The following is a 19,926-nucleotide window of genomic DNA, read 5'->3' as shown; positions in this document are numbered from 1 at the left end:
CTGTTATTGCGCTAACCTGATGCAGCCGCACCAGCAGCTGAGCTATTAGAGCATTATAATCCCACACGTACTACGGCGATGCCACTAGAGCGGCTCATTTGGCAAGATCTGGATCCTAACGACGATTTAGGCTATGACCTTTTGCCACGTCACGCTTGCATGCTACAGAATTAACCATCTTGGAAATAATGGCTACAAACACCAGGAGTTTGCAACCAGCAGCTAAATGGGATCATCCAGTGCCCCTTGCATGTGGGCTTGTTCTTTCTCTCTCTGGCTGCATTCATACAGCTGAATAAAGCCGTTGAGGACCTGCTCCACGGTTTGAAGCCAGGTAGGACAGTAGACCTTGCATTCTCAAGCCTTAATAAGACCACCACAAAGTCAAATTAGTGGAGTTAGGCTGGTCGAGAGCCCCCATGTGCAAAAGCAGAAGACAGACCTGGATTCACACCCACACATCAGACCACGCTGCTGAGACTTTTTTGCAAGCGAAGCTGCGTGCACGGCCAGCTGCCGTGGCTCGGCAGAGGTAGGATCCCTTGTAAAGACGGCGTTAAGTCATGTGTTGAAATGCAGTAAGCAGGTGCTTCGTGTGGGTCTGGGGAAAGATGAACATATAGGCAATAAAAAATTTTCCAAAAGTGTGACCATGAATGTGAAGTCACGTGCTGAGCAGGAGTTACCTTCAGGTTCTCTGAGCACTCATTTTTGTCCTTTTCCGCAAATATTACTGGCGGGAGCTGCTCCTCAGGTCATGTGTAGGAAGTGAGATGTAAACAGATGCATGTGAGTCTTTGGGCATTGCAAACGTCCCACCCTTGAAGGTCGTCTTTTCTTTGCAAGAACAACAACCCTTCTGGTATACCAGCCGAGTGGCCAGGACATACATCCAGGCAACGGGGTCTCGGAGAGGCTGGACCACAGCACAGCCAGAGTCCCGAGGCTGGCTGGACAGTAGGGATGAGGGATGCCATCTCTGCTCCACATGGATATGGTCGTGCTCCCCAAGCCTAGGCATTCAGTTGAGTCAATTCAGTTGAGTTAAACAGAAATAATTCCAAGGGATTTAGATGATGATAAGCAATGTAAATAGTGAGGACCTTTCACTTGTTTAAGGCTTTGATGTCAGAACACTTGCACTGATAACTTGCAGACTGAAATTTGCTGGTATAAAGTGTTTGTGCAGCTAGCAACTACAAATCAGGAAGAAATAAATAACAAATAGCTGGATGCTCACGGTTACTTTGGGAACAGAGAAAAGGATACATTTAAGCAAATCAATTCAGTCACTTGTCCTCAAGTCTGTCTGAAAATATTCTCAAAGTGTCTCTCAGCACTGCAAAAATTATCTCCTCTTCTCATTTACAAGCAAATGTTCAGAACTGAGATACATATTCCTCCCAGTTTTAATGTCTTAGGGGTGGGGTTGTGTCATCAGCTGTTCCAGCATTCACAATTTCCCACTTATTTATCTACTCAGGCGTCCTTTTCTATTTTTTTTTTTTTTTTTTACGCACAGGCTCTCTGCAGTCTGGCAGAGCCAGTATTGCAGTATTGATTTCAGAAGAGGCAGTTGTGCTAATCCAGTCCCATACTGAAAACTGTGCTATACGGGGGCTGCTCTGTCTGGAGCAGCAGCCTCATCCCCTGCACAGGGCTCAAGTTTTAAAAAAAGCAAAAAAGAAAAGAAAGAAAAGCTACTTTTATCTGTTCTGCTTTGAAGGAAAAAAGGATTACCAAGGCTAAATAAGCCATCTGAGTACTCAGCTAGCAAGCCTAAATAGCACCCTGATAGGAAGTTCTGGCAGAGAGCTAATTAAATTAACCCTCTTTGATTTATTAACAAGCAGAGCAACATATCACACAGGATTGTCCCATGAAATGAATGCGCTTTCTGATTCCCTCGGCTGCTTCGGCGCAGTCACCTCCCGGAAAACCCTGTTGTGGGGACTCAAGTTTAACGGGACTCAATGGCTCGAAAAGGATCCCTGCCCACCAACAGAGAGAGACACTGGTAATAGTACACAAAAGCATGTTGTTTTCCTTGCGCTTCCCTAATTCCTTTTTAATGCCTAGGACGATCTAATGGCTAATTAGTAATTTCCTGCCCACCGATATGCAGATGAATGACAAGCAAAAGCCTTCTGCATGTTTAATTATTTTGTTGATTTAGAAGCCACTTTTCCCTCAGTGCAAGTTTCTCTGTGTGTGTGCTCTCATGCATCATGTATTTCATTATTTTCAGAAACATGCTCTGTGCCTTTTTATGCTCTCGTAGTTCCAGCAGCCAGTAATTACTGTGTTTTGTGTCCAATGGACCTGATCCAGCGGCGAGTGTAAATCAGGAAAACATCACTGACTTCAAATGGAGTTATTCCAAGTTACACTAGACCTGAGATCTGACCTCTCCTATTTTTAGTGGTGGGGGGAAATGTTTTTTGTGTGCTGCAACCCTTGTGAAGTAGCGGAATATAAAATTTAGAAAACTTCAGAGCAGTGAAAATCCAAATCAAAGCCCGCAAATGCACAGACGTGAATCTATTTATACAGCGAGCTCTACTTCTGCTTAACCCCTGCGAGGAACTGTAACTCTCTTTGCACATTTGATTTTTTCCCCTCAGTGAAACAGTCATCGTAGCCTATTTTTGCTACTTTCTAACAGTTTCACCGGTGGGCTTCTTCCCTATGCCTTACATTTAGCTTCGGCATCCGAGTGCTCTTTTGTTAAATTAAGGCAATTAATAAATGGAGACGTTAAGCAATCAATTCCGCCTGCACATCTCCACAGCCTCACGTATGACTGGCTGTAATCACAAGATAAATGCAATGTGCTGATGTATGGTAATGCTCAATAATACATTCTCCACCAGGCTCAATTCATCAGGGAGTTTCTGGAGGGGAGGCATTCGTTATTGGCTGTCTCCGGACCTCAAGGATAACATTTCTGTCCTTTCCATTGGCCGCCCCGCTGCTGCAAGCCTCTTCCCGTCTTATTTTGATGATGAATATGAAGGCATGCTAAGCCGTGCCGGAGCGTAGCTCTCGCCGACTGCACTCCCTCCCCGGGCTCAAGGACTCAGGGGCTCCCTGGCTGCTTCCCCTGCCCAGCGCCAGCACCAGCACCACCAGCAGCACCAGCAGCAGCAGCAGCAACGCCAAAAAGTTGTGATGCTTTTCTTCACCCAGTGCTTTGGGGCTGTGTTAGATCTTATTCACCTGCGGTTTCAGCACTACAAGGCAAAGAGGGTTTTCTCAGCTGCCGGGCAACTTGTCTGCGTCGTCAACCCAACGCACAGCCTAAAGGTGAGTTAAAAATATTTTTTTCTTTTCTGACATCTTCTCGTCCTCTCCCCCGCCAGCGTTTCTCCGCAGGGAGTGAAACGATTCTCTGGCAGCAAGGGGAGAGTGCTGTTAACACATTGCAGCCCTGGCAGAGAGGGTGTTTGTATTGTCTGGCTGCGTGATTCCCTTTTGGAGCAAAGGGGAAACAACCCGCTGCTCCAAGCGATCGTGTGAAGTCGCTGCTCCCCCTCCTCAGAGTGTCTGGAAAAAATGATTGGAAAAGTTAGTTGGATGAATTAATGTTCCTTTTTGGAGGGAGGGTGTTGGGCAGTCCCCCAGGCTGACACCCAGGCACAATCGGCTGCTGCCCAGCAGTGGGGAGCGCGGAGAAGGGGGAGCAGCAGCACAGGGGTCTCTGGCTGCTGGTCTTGTTTGCTTTTTTTGGGAAAAAGGTTGTTTCTATCTCCTGAGGGGAGTCTGAAGGCGTTCCTCTGGTGCTGAAAGTGTCCTTAAGCTGTTTGCAAGGTGAATCTATTTTAGGCAGGAGAATACATTTGCCTTAATGCAAAACTATTTATAGTCCCCATAAAACATTTCTCTTACTCACGCAGTTCTGTATTTTCACTGATAAAGTGTCAACAGCCCCGTCTGTGCCAGAGCCCTGATGTTTGTTTGTAGAGAAGGAGCAGCAGGGGGAGAAAGAGACTGGGAGGCTTTAATTAATTTATCACGGTAGTGAATGACCAACTTTAACGAAGTGACTCCTGCTTTGTTGGAAGTCCTTGCAGACCTGGCTTGTGGTGCTGCTCAGGGAGCCCAACACAAGCTTGGAAATGAATTGAGTTCAGGACAACTTATCTTTGGCTCTGCTTGGGTCCCCACGAAGAACTCAGAGGGGTTGCGGGGAAGCATCTTTCCTGAGCTGTGGGTCCCTGGGTAAATTGATGGAGTAAATCCCTCTTCAGAGCAGCATTTCCCCCCAAAAAAACAGGTAGATCTCACACAGTTATATTTCCAGTCTTGGGCTGTACTCAGGCAGGGAGAGGTTGTTCCTAGCAGGGTGCCAGCTCCGGAGGGATTTCCCTGCAAGGCTGTGCTGGCCGGGGCAGACGCTTCCAGGGAAGGGACAGCTCGGGTGGGAGCTCTCCTCTCCCTGCATCCCACTCCTCTGCTGACACAAGCTATTTAAAAAACCTGCAGCCTTCATGTTATCTGAAAGGATCTGGCCATCCAAGTAGATAAAAGAAACAGCCCCCTTCCTAAGTGGTGTGGGGAGATTTTGTAAATGAATGCTTCTGTGCTCGACCCCTTTTATGTGATTGTCTTCTGCTACTTTCATCTATAATTTTAATTATTAAAAACAAATGAGCAGAAAAAAGGTTATTGAAGGTCACGATACAACTTCAGTTCCAATGGCACTGTCTGATGAGGTCCCATAAGCACACAGAGAGGTGTCCACCGACCACTCCACTGGCATCTAGGACTAGACCTGAATTTATCAGTGCAGGTCCTCTCGAGTTGCAGATTTGCTAATTTAGGAGCTGCAGCATTTTACCTTTGAATGTACCAAAAAAAGTTGATGCTTCTGTTCCTTTCTCTTAAACACATAAGGCATTTCCAGGGCCACACTCTTCACTGCTCAGACCCAAAGCCTGGTAGAGAGACGAGTAATCTTAGTACTGTCTTGGTAGCTCTTGAAAGTAGTCATTGGATGCTAAACTCGCTTGGAAACAAATGGGAGCCTTTAGGAAAAGATCTGACATGTCAGTGAAGCCCCAGTGAGAATTGTCTGGACCTGGGTGGGAATTGCTCTGCTGATAGGGTTGTAGTGGGAACCCAATAACACCTGTTTCCCCACGTGGGCCTATTGAGACAGCAGGTAGATGGGACAAGCTGATAACAAACATCTCTGCTCAAAAAAACCCCTCTGACTGTAAAGTGAAATATGCTTTGAAGGGGCTCCTGAATTGCCCAGATCACATTCAGCTGGGTAAATACAGCAGGCTTTAGCACTGACCTGCTCTCAAGGTGTTCAGTTTGGTTTCCCGCCAGCTCTGTAAGGAAGGCACCACCGCTCTGTGCCAGCACCCAGAAGAGGTGGGTGGTCTGGTTGGTGGGCTGGACTCCTTTGTGCCCAGCACGGCACCAATGGCTCCCACCCTCTAGCACCAGTGAATGGTAGGAGCCTGTGGACCAACACTGGCTGTCCCCGAATGAGACACTTTGCCCAGCCTGCTCTTACCTGGTGGTGGAGAGGTGCTCACCTCCCACTGGCAAGGCACACTGTCAAAAAACAGTATCAGAGACAAGCCAGATAAACCTGCTTCTCAGGATGCCCATTTCTCCCCTGGGGATGCACAGGGAGGCTGTTGTTGCTCCCTCCAGCAACCTGGTATAGAGATTTCTGGAGCTGGGACAGGGAATTCCCGCACCCCAAACAACACCTGAGGGACCATTAAAAACGAAAGGGCCGAACATACTCCTCTGGGGTGTTTTATGGTATTATGACTACTTTGATGTTTCATAGTTTACTATTTCTAGCTGGGTCATTTCAACTGCAACATTTTGTTGACAGCCCCCAAACCTATCTTAACAATTGACAAGTGGAGTGAAAACTGTGTTAAGGTTCGTGGTCGATGAATACAAGCCTGCTAGGAAACAAGAGCTAAGAGCAATGCCATTTCCCTCCTTTCTCTTCAAGGCTTAAATGTTTGTGCTTACTCCTAAATTGTAAGCTCTTTGCAAAGGAATTATTTTATTCTATATTTCTACAGCACCTGGGTGAGGGGGGTCCTGGCTGACCAGTGCAAATGATGAACGACAGGCATCGTATTCTGGTGTGATGATGCACGTTGACATCCCTCACATAGGTCAGGTCCTCAATCAGTAGCAATATGCACAACTCCATTAAAGTCAAATTGCAGCAAGACCTCCAGTCTCACTCCTTCCACCCAGGGGAGTACTCAGGGATGGTGGTGGGATCCAGCCTCCTTCGAGAACCCACGACTGGTGATCACACATGTGTGTCAGAGATTTGGCATCACATAAAGCACTCAGTGAGTGGCAGAGGTCAGGGGAGCCCTGGTACCCTCCAAGTTTGCACCAGCTTCTGCTGTCACAGATCCATAGCTAGACCAAGGGGTGCCTCCAGTGAAGTTATATTAGTGCACCATCACCGCAATCACAGGCCAGGCCTCTGATGTGACCAGAGCCCATCACTTACCTCTTCCTTTAGGAGAGGTCTAGAGGTTGGCAGAGAAGCACACACTTAGAAAGAAACCCGTGTCTTTCTTCCCACTGAAAAGCTTGTTAACTGGGAAGGCTGATGAACGATTTGGTGTATCTTAAAGGAGAAGATAGTAAGAGTGTCAGCACAGACACCTCTATTGATCTGCTGCTATTTTCCCTGTGCACGACAGGCTGACACAGGCAGCTCTGAACAAGGAGAGACAATTTTGCAATCGTCACCTTCCGCTTGCCTGTTTGGCACGAGTATGAAGGGAGATGTGGGGGGGTGTTCTGGAGCCTCTTTGTCCTTCTTGCTGCTTTCTGCTCTTTGTCTTCCTTTGAGCTTTCCCAGGCATGACATCTTTCTACGCAGTGCTACACTGGGATAAAAATTCGCTTGCCAAGCAGAGAAAATCACATATTTACAGCACTTCTATAGGTCACCTTCACTCTCGATCATATTATATGCATTACCTTGTAACCTGTCTTCCTTCAAATGTACAGTCACCCTGACATCTCCCCTTGGAGAGGCACGGCCAGGCAACCAAGCTGCCCAGCTAAGTGTCTGCTCCCTCCAAGGACATATTAATTAGAGGATCATCGCTCCTGCTGCTGGCTGCTGGCCCCAGCGTGCAGAGAAAGTTTTAAGGTGCTTCGTGCACGTGGAAGAAATGAGCAGGGTTTGCCCGTCCCTTCGGAGATGAGGCTCAGTGAATTCATCTGCATTTGCCCCCTCCCCCCTTAATAGCCGTTTCCCCTAGCACTGCTAATTGCACCCCGGGGAGAAGGTGAAAGTGGGCGACTGTGTCCTCACTCCTTAGCTGGCATCAGTCCCTGCCTCAAAACCCAGCTGTCCACAGCAAGGGATCGCAGTGCCATCACAGCCCAGCCAGGTCTTTATGCTTTGTGAGAGGCTGTGTAGGGCTGGGTAAAACAGATCCTCTCCGTTCACCAAGTTGCTGGCTTTTTACACACAACTTTAACTCTTTGAAGAGTGTGAAAAGTGTTCTTGTAGAAAATACAAACGTGTATTTACAAAGTTCTTTTAAAAAACACCCTTCCTCATCTCTGTAGGACTTAAAGGGACTCACTGAACTACGAAAAGAAGCGTATTTAAAGGAGGTTGTAAATAGTTCAACCTTATATTCAAAAAGGGTTGTAGCACGCTTTATGGGCCCAAAGTATCTCCCAGCTGTTTTTTAAAGCAACAAGCAAATCTGCTCTGAGTTAGGGAAGGGATTTGAATCCTGTTATAACAGTTTGGCTCTGTGTGCAGTGGCCAGCCAAATAGCATTGTAATCCACTTTGTCCCCAGCAGGATTAAAGTGCTACGGTGCATTATACTCCCATGAGATTTATTTATTTATTTATCTATTTGTTTGGTGCAAAGGAGGAGGAGAGGGACTCCGCAACCTGCTGCTAACAACCCCCAGACATCCTCTGCCAGCCACTCAGCACAGACATCCTTAAATCTCTCACACAGGACTCTGATTCAGGGAGGCCAAGTGGCGTTTGGCCCTAGTGTCCAGCAGGATTGTGACAGCTGTGGCAAAAGGGGCTGCAAAACCCTCTACTGGCTCCAAACCTGGAGCCTGGGTCCCATCCCTGCTCAGGGCCGGGGCTGGGTGGACACTGAGCACCACAGACTTTCAAATCCTTTTGTAGGGGTGTGGACGGTAGCAGTCAGTGCAGCTTTGCTGCCCCTCCTTCAGCCCTGCCTCCATTTGAAGGGATTTCAAAGGGAAAAACTGGAAACCAAGTTGACCATGAACATCCCTCCGTCCACGTGTCCACAGCCACCTGCAGATGTGACCATAATGGTGCTCCACAGATGGGTGGCAGAGCATGCTCCTGCAGCTCCCCTCAGGATTGCTCCATCCACCGCTGTCGCTGCCTGGTCCCAGGAGCTCCCCTCTCTCGTAACCCATTAACCTTGAGCCTACAGACTCAGGCACCTGCACAACCCGTGGGGCCACGGCATGGGGTAGCATGGGCTTTGTTCCAAGCACACTGCAAATCAAGGCTGCTCCAAGCTTCAAAGCCTGGTCTCTCAGAATAACAATTATGGTGTCACCTTGGAGGTGGGAGTGCCGCCACCTCAGAAGTTTTTGTGTTAATATGTTCTGGGTTCCTTCTTGCCCTCTTCCACCCCAAACCAGCTGCAGAAAATTAATTACTCCTGTTAACTGACGCTGTCTGTCATGCTACAGCTCCGGAGATAGGATAGAGTGGGTAATTATCGAGTCTTATCCTACCCATACTTGATTTTGAGGCTGGAAAGACTGGTGTGAATTTCAGTAATAAACGCAAGCCGGTTGCAGGACGTTTCAAGTCAGATGTTATCAATGGGAAAAGGTGTTGTTATTATAATATTAGAGAAATGCCTCTCCCCTCAGCAGGGTGTGTGACAGCAGGGTGAGGAATAGCCATCAGACACCACCACATATCATTGTCTAATCCACCCACTCTGATACGGCTCAGTATGTCAAGAATTTCTCAGTGCAATCCTTTGGGTTAGACACAACAGCACAGATACCTCCCTTGGGAGAAATATTGTCCCAAAGCAATGCTAGCACACAGGGTGCAGAAGAAAGGGAGATGTTTTAATATAAGCCTTGATTACATGAAATGAGTGGTGAGGTCTCTGTCTGTTTCCCAGCAGATGTAAGTCACCCCTGGACATTCCCACAACTGGCATTAACTAGCACATGTTGCTGGTTGCCTCAGTAGAAAAGCCAAGCACTGAGTATGGTCCTACAAGCCCCAGATGTTAAAAAGTCCCAAGCCAGATTCCCAAGCATTGTGAATTTAGCCTCAAAGTCACATTTTACAGATAGTATAAATTCTCATTTAGTCATTAAGAAGCTCTCCCGGTACCAAAGACCTCCCAGCACATTTAGCTGAGGGCCACTTAGAAAATTCCTTTTTCCTCAGAAACAATTTGAGATTCTTAAGTAATCCAAAATATCCAGTTTAAAGAAGCATAGCAGATCCCGAGAGATCTGGTAAAGTGAGGGGAAGGAGCTGCTGTGGCTGTTCCCTGTATCCCCGGGTCTTCAGCTCTTCTTATGCCATAGAAAGCCCTTAATGCTTGTCGTGCCTGACTCAGAGCTGAGATTTTTGGATCCCTTCTGGCACCCCAAAACCTTCCTATCACAATAGACAATCAGCATCTTTTAAGCTTGGTGCAAAAGAGGGAAAATCTGTTAATCCTGCCATAATTTCATGGGGAAGAGTGTGATGGAGTCAGTCTCTACCCAGATTTACCAGGGCCTGAGCGAGACATCAAGAAGCATGGGAGACACAGCCATGCTGTTCTGACTGCAGGAGGTGGTGATGATTGTGACCACAGGCGTGATGATGGTGATGGGCTGCCCTCAGCACCTCTCGGTGGCATCGGCACTGGCACACGTGACACAGCATGGTGTGGCATAGTGCAGTGCAGAGACACTGTCCTCCTTGGAGCTACTGGTGATAGGTGTCAGGATGTGCACACACTGCTGAAATGAAGGCTATTCCTTTGGCTAGCTGAACAAGATTTAAGTGATACATTGGGCCCACTTTCAGTGTGATTTTTGCAGCAGAGGCTGTAAGGCAATCAGAACCGAGCTGCCACGTTCAGCTTTTGATGGAGCCAGGGAGAGCCTGGGCCTGAGCTCTCTACTTGGGTCTGGCTGAACTCAGCAGCCACTTCCCAGCCCACCTCTGTAAACACATGCTCTATCTGGAAATGAAAAACACACGTGTTGAGATGTCAAACACCTTATCAGATTGCATAATTTTTCTTTCTTTCCATAGCTTGTCTCTTTTCATTAGATACCTTTTCTTCTATGCTATCGTTCCTCCTCATCCTGCCCATTCCCTGCTATACTAAAGTCTTAAACCAAAAGATTCTTCTCATCCGTCATTCGGCAACCTAATTTTGGCCTTTTTCTTACTCCTGCTGAAAGGAAAGCATCACTAATTTCACTGCAACTTTGGATGTCTTATTTTCCTCTAAGCTCCTCCAGAAGAAATCACAATTGTTCAATCCTCAGCTTGTTCAGTGCCACCAATTTACCTTTGACAGATGAAGTCCCGCTTTAAAACAACCGCCAGCAAGATGAGGAGAGCTACAAAGGGACATTGCCATCACCACACAGATGCAGCTGCCAAGGAAGCCAAGTGCCTTATGTTCCTGCAAAACATTATTGCCATCATGCACTGGATCAGGGCTCGAGGAGGAAGGTCCAGCTGAAGATGCCACGTCCACCTGTTTTCCACCCAGCACAGTGAGCCACGATCATGATCCATTTACCAATGCTGGCAAAAGAGAGTATCTTCCCTCTGCTTCTGTGTGGTGATGCAAATCCACTTTCAGCAGGGATCTAAGCTGGTGGTCTGATGTGTGCACTGCCGGAATAAGCGCACATGCCTTCTGCTTCCATGCTGCAGCAGCAAGCAGCTGGGCAGGGCAGCAGCCTCAGCTGGTTGTCACAACCTCCCATGAAGTTCTTACCCCTAGGGATTGTTGAGGGCTATGCTGAATGGCTAAATTTCAGCAGTGCATGGAGATCTCCTGAAAATTGCTCTGGGTGACCTGCTGCTAATAGCCACCTGCAATATTCCTGCTCGTCTCTCCCACAGCGTTCTCCTTCGAAGAGGAGAGAGCATCCAATGAATTGCCTGACACATGTGCAGTGTACAATTTGAAGCACTTTTATTTATTTAGAGGCACTTCTGAGCATCTTATATAACATTAATGGATTTATCTTTAGCTTTCCCCTCTAGTCTCAGCAACAACGTGAAAGCATCACTGGGGGAAAACGGCAGAGACCTCCGAGTACTTTGCATGTTTACTTTTTATGTACTTTTTTTTTAAAACATAGAAATGTTTGAAACAACTTTGGAAAGGAATTAACCAGTTCTTTCTGTATCAAATATAGTACTTTCAGTTCTAGTCTCTTCTTCTAGAGCAATTTTATTCTAAGCTGACCCAAACCGAAATCTCTTTTCCTTCCAGATTTGCCTTCTAGTAAAAAAAATACATCATCTGAACAGCTTTAGTGATGTTACTGGTATTTTCCACACAGAAATATTGGCTCCAGAGGGGCTGGCGAATTGCCCATCAACCCCTGGGAAATGTGTGGTGAAGAAGTGCAGGTCCTTGTGAATATCTTAAACACAAGATCACACACTCTCTCACATCAAGTGCCAGCTGAAATGGAAAGAGAAACAGAGAAATGGAGCATAAATGAGATAGAAAAAGATGAAATCAGTAATGTCCCCTTGTGCAGAAAACAAACAGTATAGATGAGCAAGGAGACGGCTGCTACGGAGCAGAAAACCACATCAGCAGAGAATGAAAATGTTCTTCCACTCTTGGGGACTGCCATGCGGAAAATAAGCAAAGTAATAAGTGCGAAAATGGAGTAAATAACCACCACACAAGGATTACGTAGGGCAGCTGGGGTAAGGGGATGGTTAAGGTCACCTTCAGGCTTTAAGGATATGAAAGGCTGGAATGGAAATGGCAGGATAGGGGTGAGTGCGGTGATCACGGCAGAGCCCTGAACTCAGCAAGGCCACTCGGGTTCAGTGTCAAGCACAGATTCAAAAACGTGTGTTTTGCAGGATCAGACCCTTATTCAGATGTATTTATTCTAAAATTATCAAACTTGACCCAGCAAAAGACTAATTGAAAAACCTATTGTGGTCCAGTAAACATCCATCTCGATTGAAGATATCTTCCCCTTTAATAGGGAAGTGAGCCTGGATGTCTCACTGCTACATTGCAACATCTGCTCAGATGAGGATGCTTGGTTTCATGCAGGAATGTGTTGTCTCTGCTGGCTGGACCCCATGGTGAGAAAAGGCACATTACAGATCCGTGGGCCCAGGCTTTGCTTGTGGGGCAGTACTGAACATTCCTGGCTTGTACTACCTGAGAGTTGAGAACACCTCTGAGGTGCAACATCTTTTGGATTCTAGGATGAGTGAGATGAATTGACCTTAAAGGAAGACTGTCTTGCTACTGACAATCCAGGAAGCTGGAAGACTAGCGTGGGATGGATATGCCACTTTTATCTAGCTGAAGTTAGATGAAATGAACCCCACTGATAACTCTACAGTTCCTTTGACTCATTCAAAAGAAAACCCAATCAGGTTAATTGTCTCCTTAAGATAAATCTAGAAAGTTTTGACACAGTAACACCAAGTAGTACCTTCACTACTATTTTACGTAGGTTCAGGTAAGACAATCATCTTTCTGCTCCTCAAAAGCAAGCTTTGAGGGATGAGAGCTTTCAATTCATTTCTACTAGAAGGAACTTCTCATCAAGAAAATGTAGGGAATAACTTTTTTTTGACTAATTGACAACAAAGAAGAAAAGGGAATTGCCATCTACAATTAACTAATGTAATTGTATAAAGAAAACAAAGCCAGACTGTTCCAACAGATACACACTGGAAGGACAACAAGGACTGGATGTAAGCTGAAACAAGGGATATTTTGACTAGATATGAGGCAAAAAGTCCTTCCCATGGGAGTATTGAGGCACTAGCACAGGATTCCCAGAGAGGCTCTCTCATCTGCATCCTCGGACATTTTAAAAACTTGATGGGACCTTGAACAATCTGACCTATCTTTGCAGTTGACTGTCCTTTGAGTAGGGGAAGGACAATGTGACACTCAGAGGTCCTTTCTCACTGGAATTGTTCTGACTCTGCAATCCTACGTAAAACCAGGATTGATGTTTTGGTGTACAAGGAGAGGTGCAGCAGTGTAAGGTCTCATGAGCAATCATCAAGTATTTGCATCAACAACAACCAAGTGAAAGACATACCTGAAAAAAATGAAGATGGCAGACAGACAGACATGTGGGACACACAGGAATCCATGGATCAGCACAGTAGACTGACACTAGTGAAAAAGTATGGAGCTGTACCAGTTACACAAGTATCTGGTAATTTGAACTCATCAGAAACACAAATCCTTATGGTGTTCCAAAGCCCAAGGCTATTACCAGCTAATGAAATCGGTCTGGATTGGAAAGGGGGTCACCATGGCAGATGGGGGATGGCAAAAGAGTGTAAGACATACTTCAAAATGTACTTTGGGATAAGCACCCTTATTGGTAATTGCAGCCAATATGAAATAAACTCTGAAGGGGAGAGGACAGACTGTTCAACACCTATCTGCAGAGACTTTGCAGCTTGGCACAAGGGTAAACACGTTCCTAAAGAGCACAGAGTGGAGCAAATAACGTGGAGCAAGTCACGTGGAGTAAATAATCTGCTTGGACAAATCTGCCTTTCATTCTCCTTATGGGATGGCTGCCGGCAGAACAAACTTTCCCTAGCTTTATTCAATTAACTGCTTCATGATTACTTTCTCCCTACGGCAGGATCCCTAACACTTCAGACCTGCTTTTTGGCATGCAAGCTCTGTTAATTAGCTGTGCAAAGAGGTACAAAGCAGAGAGGCTACTTAGGTAGTGTTGTTTCTATTCCCTGCCTGGATTCTGGGTCTGATCCCAGGCTCTATAGAATTTGTTTTTATTTATCTTTGATCGGTGAAAGCCAGAGGTGCTACACAGATTTTTATGACTTAGAATGAGACAGCATCACTAGAGGTGAGGAAATACTGATTTACCTGGCCTCTTTAGGCCAGCTCACAGTTTGTGGTACGGAAGTCTGCAGGTGATCTGTGTTTTGTTGGGGTGGCTTAAAATATTGCCACCCAACATGACTTTGTTGGTCCCCTAAATGTTGTTGCTTGGGTGCAGGGGAAACAGAGGGGGACATAAGCCTGCTCCTCATGCCACTCCCAATCCATTTCACAGGCCTTGGTGGGTTTATGGAAGGAGTTTGCATCAGTATGTCAGATTGAAGATGCCACAGAAATGCTGGTACATGTTCCCTTTCACCGCCTTGGCTGTGGGAACACAACTCCCAGCAGCGGCCCGGCAGGCATCGGGATCAGGAATGTCCTGTAGCAAGCTTCACCAGAGGGTATCTGACAGCAGCCTGAGGCATCAGCCCTGGAAAAATGTTTTGTTGACATTTAAGGTTTGTTGGCTTGGGGGAGATGTTTGCGTTTCATTTTCTCTCCTTGCATTCCTACAAAATAGCTGTGATGTGGTCAGGGGCTTGTCTGGCTCATTTAGTTTCTTCTCTGCCATCATTCTGGCACATGTTTTTTGGGGACCTCTTTACCTCCGTTGAGTCAAGCAATATCCCATATAAATATTTCCCTCAAGTTATGTACCCAGGTTTAGACCTCTCATTATCTGTGCTTTGGGGAGACATGTTTTGCACAGCCACACGTCAATCAGCAGGATGCAAACTCAAAGGCAGCAATGCAGCAGGAGCGTGTTCCTTATAAATAGGGATGTGTTTACTTGCAGGCAATTAATGGCTGTGCCCAGGTGAAGATACAAAGTGTGGCAGGAAAACAGACACAAATGCTTGCAGTAATTCACCATCGCTTCAGCCGGTTCCCCTCTTACAGCCCAACCTTTAGTCCAATTATAATTCCTGCCTGGAATCTCAAGGGCCTAAATCATATGGGAATTATAACAGCTTTAAAAATAAAACACTGGGTTTCTTCAGCCACAGAAAATATTTCAGAAAAGAGACTCAAAAATGTTAAGGTCACGCAAGGCTGTACAAACATAACCAGTGGTTTGTAAATAACTGATTATAATTTTCTTTCAGGCTGTTGGTAAAAGATGAAGGCATTATCAGAAAACAGATCTGAAGCCAGCTTAATCTCCAGGAGCTTCATAAGGCAACTGGAGATAATTTAGTGTTGCAGCTAAACACGAGTTTACTGGTGAGGTATCTCTTAATAATTTTTAAGCTTTTAATGATTTTTTAATAATAAATGATTAGAAAACAACATCCCATTTCACAGATAAATCCAGGCTGCATCTAGGTATTTTGCCTATTTGCTGCTTTAACTAAAGCAACTTTAATTTGCCAGAGGCCAATCAACAGCGTACAGCAAGAGAATTCAGTCTGATGAAGCAGATGTTGGGGAAGGGAAGACCTTTTCTTTACTCACTCATAGGGAAAATTAATTGATGCTGAAAGCAGCCTTTCAGCATTTTTTGTAATAGTAACTTTCGCTTCTTGGCTTTTACAACATAGAAGAAATTTGCAGATTAAGTAGCTTCTGAGTTGTTTTTCATGGAAAAGGACCTTGATGCTCTCTACAGGCAAGTCACGCAGTGGGTTGCAGCCAGCTCCCGTCCTGCCTGACCCGTAATTACAGCTCAGGCGCTCCGGTAAGACCTGTGCCACCTGGTGTTTGCAAATAGCTGAGTGTTGAAAGACGAGTAAGAAGCTAGTCCAGCACACTGCAGTCAAGAAATCCTACAACCTAAGTCCGGTTTTGTGGATAACTTGTTTCCCTGGTGGGGAATGACCTTACCTCTTGGTGGGTATCACCACACTTCCCCAAGATCCATCCAGTGAACATTCCTGAGTTCACGGGCAAAATCAGGCTGAGGTCCCTGGAGATCATTCAGTGATGACTGACTCAATGCTCTGAGCCCAAGCTACAGCTAATGGTGACAGAGAGTTTGCTGTGCTTACCTCTGTACCCAAAACTGCTTTTCCCCTCTGTGTACAAACACAACCTTTGAGCTCCCCGACGGCACTGGCAGGCTGCCCGTCTCCTGCTCTGCTCGCCCCAGGAGCTGAGGTGCGAGAAAGGCCGGAGCTGAGACGCAGCGGAGGCTGGATACGAGCCAGTCTGAGCCTAGCAGCTAAACAGCTGCATTAGGTGAGTGCTGTGCCTGAACTAATAAACCCTGCAGGAGACAGGATCTCTTCACTGCAGCATCCTGCCGAGGCGATGGGCTTCATCTGCCTCTGAACCCGACAGGCACATCCACGTGCCACAGCAATCCATCGGGCCGCTGGAGCCACGGCAGGGGGATCAGCTAGCTGGGATGCTCTGCAGGTGCCTATGCCTCTGTAAATGACGTGAGGGACGATGTTCTTCGACATCAGTTAGGTATTTTGGGATGGAGGCCAAAACAGTCAAATCTCCTGCTGTAGATTAAGCTGCTGTATATGTGTGAGGGACCCATCTGCAAAACTGGTCCTGTTGCCATGAACACTGTGAAGCCGCTGATCCTTTTGGTGTCAACGAGGCTGGGGGGATATGCTCTTCTGGTCTCATGGTCGGGCTGTAAATATCTAAGATCCAACATAAGGATGCTGAAGCTTAATTGTAACCATCAAAGTTTCTTTTTTTTTTTTTTACCTTAATCCCTTAATGATGATTGTACTGCAAGTAGAAAATATAAAGCATTTCAGAAGCATTAAGTAATACTTAGAGGGCTCATTAATCCAGAGTTAATATGCAGCCACCACTGAGAGGGAATGAAGCAATCATGCCTCCTCAGCATTACGCAGCACGCTGTCCCCACTGCCTTCAGGAGGGAAGCGGAGGATGCCCGCTCCACCTGGGACTGCAGGAGGAGGCGGAGGTGGACGAAAGATGATGGTCTGAGGTAGACACCATGAGGCATGTGTCCTCCTTTGTCATAGTGCATTAGGGTTTTGGGGCAGATCTGTGCCAATGTTTTGACTTTTTCCCTAACAAGTACAGCAAAGTTGGCACTTTTTACTGCCAGCTTCCAACAAGAGTAAAATTCAGCCACTTAGGTCAAGGTTGATGGTACTGTTTTGGAAAAATGGGTGTCATTGCAGCACTCTGTGCTTTTCTTTGGCAAAGGCAAAATCTTTGGGAGGTCAATCATAAATCATTTAGGCTTCACCACACCAATGGCCTGAGAAAAAAAAATGTGTGCGAGAATTCGCCAGCCTTATCTTCACTGATAAACAGTGGTTCTGCATGCACGTCAGCAATTAAACCATACCTCGTTCAGTCCCAAGCACGATGAGTTCCCAGAGCCGAAGCAGAGGCAGAAATCGCAGTGTCTGCAGTACAGCCAGCCAGTCCCGGGAGTTTAATTCCAGGGGGGGTTTACTTCTTGGAGAAAATGTCCTAATGTCATGTTGCAAACAAAAAACACTTGTCAGCTCAATGATCTTCAGGAGGTTCTTAATTGTCAGCAAATTCAAGGGAGTACTGTGCACTGCCTGAGAATAGGGCAAAACAAGAATGGAGGGGCATGTCAGGCAACAGTAGATGTACAGGTACTATGTGGTCAAAGGCAAGGTGTTCATTTATCCTGCCAGGGAACTTAATTTTCCACATACCTGTCACCACAGGAAATGAGTACTGAGGTTGTCACAATCCCAAATGATGTTTTTTGGCATGTATTATCTTCACTTCCACAATGCGAGGTAAGGCTGACACCACTCATGTGTTGGCCAGGCTATGGAACCCACTGAATTGAGTCTTGGACACAGTTCAGTGTCATGGCCAAATCTCTAAAACGGTGCTAATCCCATCGACTCTGGGTAGCTGCTTTTGTTGCAAAGCAGAGAGGAGCAAGAGCAGGAAACCTGCCTTTCTGGTGGGTTTGCCTATCAAACCCAGTCCCAAAGCTGAAGAAGGGAAGAAATGCCTGTGCTCAAGGGGGTTCTTCTCTGGACCAGAGCAGCATGGGTGCAGAGCCCCCTAAGGTCCCCGACCTGGAGCTGTGCCCTGTGGCTCACGCATGGGTGCTACCCTGGTGGGAAGTGACCTATGGCATACACACAGCATTGGCAGCTGCCCCAAACATCGTGGCCAGGAAACAGGGGGTGTGGACAGGTCATCCCCAAAATATGACAGCTTGTCCCCTCCTTCCTGCTCTGTGCTGCCCTCATCGTTAATGTGGATGTATCTTCTGTGCCTCCTCTAATCCAGAAGCTATGCCTGGGGAAGCTATAAATGCCATACCATGATGTGATGCTCCTGATTTTCCAGAATTTTTATCTAAGCATAATCCATTGATGTTATTTAATGATCATAAAGCAGCTGCCTTATAGCATCCAAAATACATCTATTTGCCTAATTTACAGTATGGTGATTAACTATCAACAACTTATTTAAAATGTATTCACAGAGTGAAATGTCAGAGATGCATCACTTCTTCATGCCCAGTAAATGCACACACAATAACCGATTCTGTATATAATTACCTTGAGTATGAGCTCACCTCTGAGAAAAATTATTTCAGAGAATGTGTTAGCTATGATGCTTAAGCAGGTTCACAGAGAGAGGACGCACCTGCTGCAGGTCAGCAACAATTTTTTCCTTTATTATGTCGGGGTGTTTTGCTGCTCATACAGGCTTAACGTAGTAATGGCCTTCACATCATTTTTAAGTTAAACTATTAACCACACAGAAAATCAATATGCAATAGAACAACGTTAATTAAGCGAACCATAAATCAGCCCTTCTGTAGACATAGCAGGTACCAGAGACTCTCATAAAACTTCTGGCCTGTCATGATCAAAGAAAGGAGACTGTTACCACGAACAACACATTTCTGTACATCAGATCTGAGTTAAGAGAAACATACATGCTAAAAAATATTAATTGGGAAGGGAAATTGTGTCTGTCAGGACCTAGTAACTGTGTGATCCTTCAAGGATTCCTTCTGCAGTAGCACCCTGACCAAGATGGGAATCGCACAAGCTAAATGGCTCTGCATCATGCTCAGGGATAGAGTCCTCCTGGGAAGTGCAGTGCTGGTCCCCTCAAATAAGGGTCACACCACCATCCCTTGAGATCGCCGAGTTGCTTCTTAGCCACAGACCCCAGGAACAATAGGGCATCATGTTTGTGTGTTCTTCAACCTAAATGAAGTGTGAGTCACAAGACTGAGGATCTTCTGCTGCTCTTCACTGACTTCGTGCACTCACGGCACATTCATCCATCCTGGAGGACAAGCAGCTGGAGGGAGCCTTCGAAGCTGGAGGCAGGGGCAGACAAAAGGAGGGATTCCATTTCAGAACTTCACTGACATAACACAGGGTGAAGATTTGGTGAGGGTACAGTGATATTTTCTTGCCCCCCAGACATAAATTCACATCCTTTAAAGCTAGAAGAGGTTCTTATGGTAGCCTAACCAGTTCAGCTGCACAAATCTGAAGACAAGATCCTTTCTCAGGAGCTTAAGTCCATAACTTCAGCTCCCTGATGTATTTTAGAAAGATCTTTAGTTTGAACACAATGACTTTCATTGATAGAGATCACATGTCTATGGGCAAAATATGATATTTTTAGAAATGGTACTGTCAGCAGAAAAAATGACTACATTTGATTCTTTCGGAAGGGCTTTGGAGAAGCGGGGAAGGGACTGTTGAGTGTTTTCGTTTTCCTGCATGTAATGAAATAGCAGCAACTTGACATCCCATACAAAAGCCTGGAAATTAAGTATCCCCTTCCTTCTTCTTGGGAGAACTTTGATATTCCCACAGAAACGCTGTGTCTATTGCAAAAAAAAAGCTAAAGTAACTTTG

General features: G+C 46.1%; 1 protein-coding gene across 2 annotated transcripts in view; it reads left to right on the top strand.

The window, feature by feature from the left end:
* Positions 1-3,171: 3,171 nt before the first annotated feature.
* SIAH3 (siah E3 ubiquitin protein ligase family member 3) overlaps positions 3,172-19,926 on the top strand; it is a 48,599-nt gene continuing 31,844 nt past the window's right edge. Inside the window, exons 1-3 of one of the 2 annotated variants that reach the window (XM_009986295.2) lie at positions 3,172-3,310; positions 15,714-15,725; positions 18,217-18,253. In XM_009986295.2, coding sequence (XP_009984597.1) covers positions 3,172-3,310; positions 15,714-15,725; positions 18,217-18,253 — 188 coding nt within the window. The remainder of the gene's footprint in view (positions 3,311-15,713; positions 15,726-18,216; positions 18,254-19,926) is intronic. The other variant, XM_086612001.1, reaches the window with a different exon arrangement.

This window comes from Tauraco erythrolophus, chromosome 1 (assembly GCF_009769465.1).
Source record: "Tauraco erythrolophus isolate bTauEry1 chromosome 1, bTauEry1.pri, whole genome shotgun sequence".
NCBI classification, from domain to species: domain Eukaryota; kingdom Metazoa; phylum Chordata; class Aves; order Musophagiformes; family Musophagidae; genus Tauraco; species Tauraco erythrolophus.
Note: the sequence above shows the minus strand (reverse complement) of the source record. Positions and strands in the feature narration are given on the sequence as shown.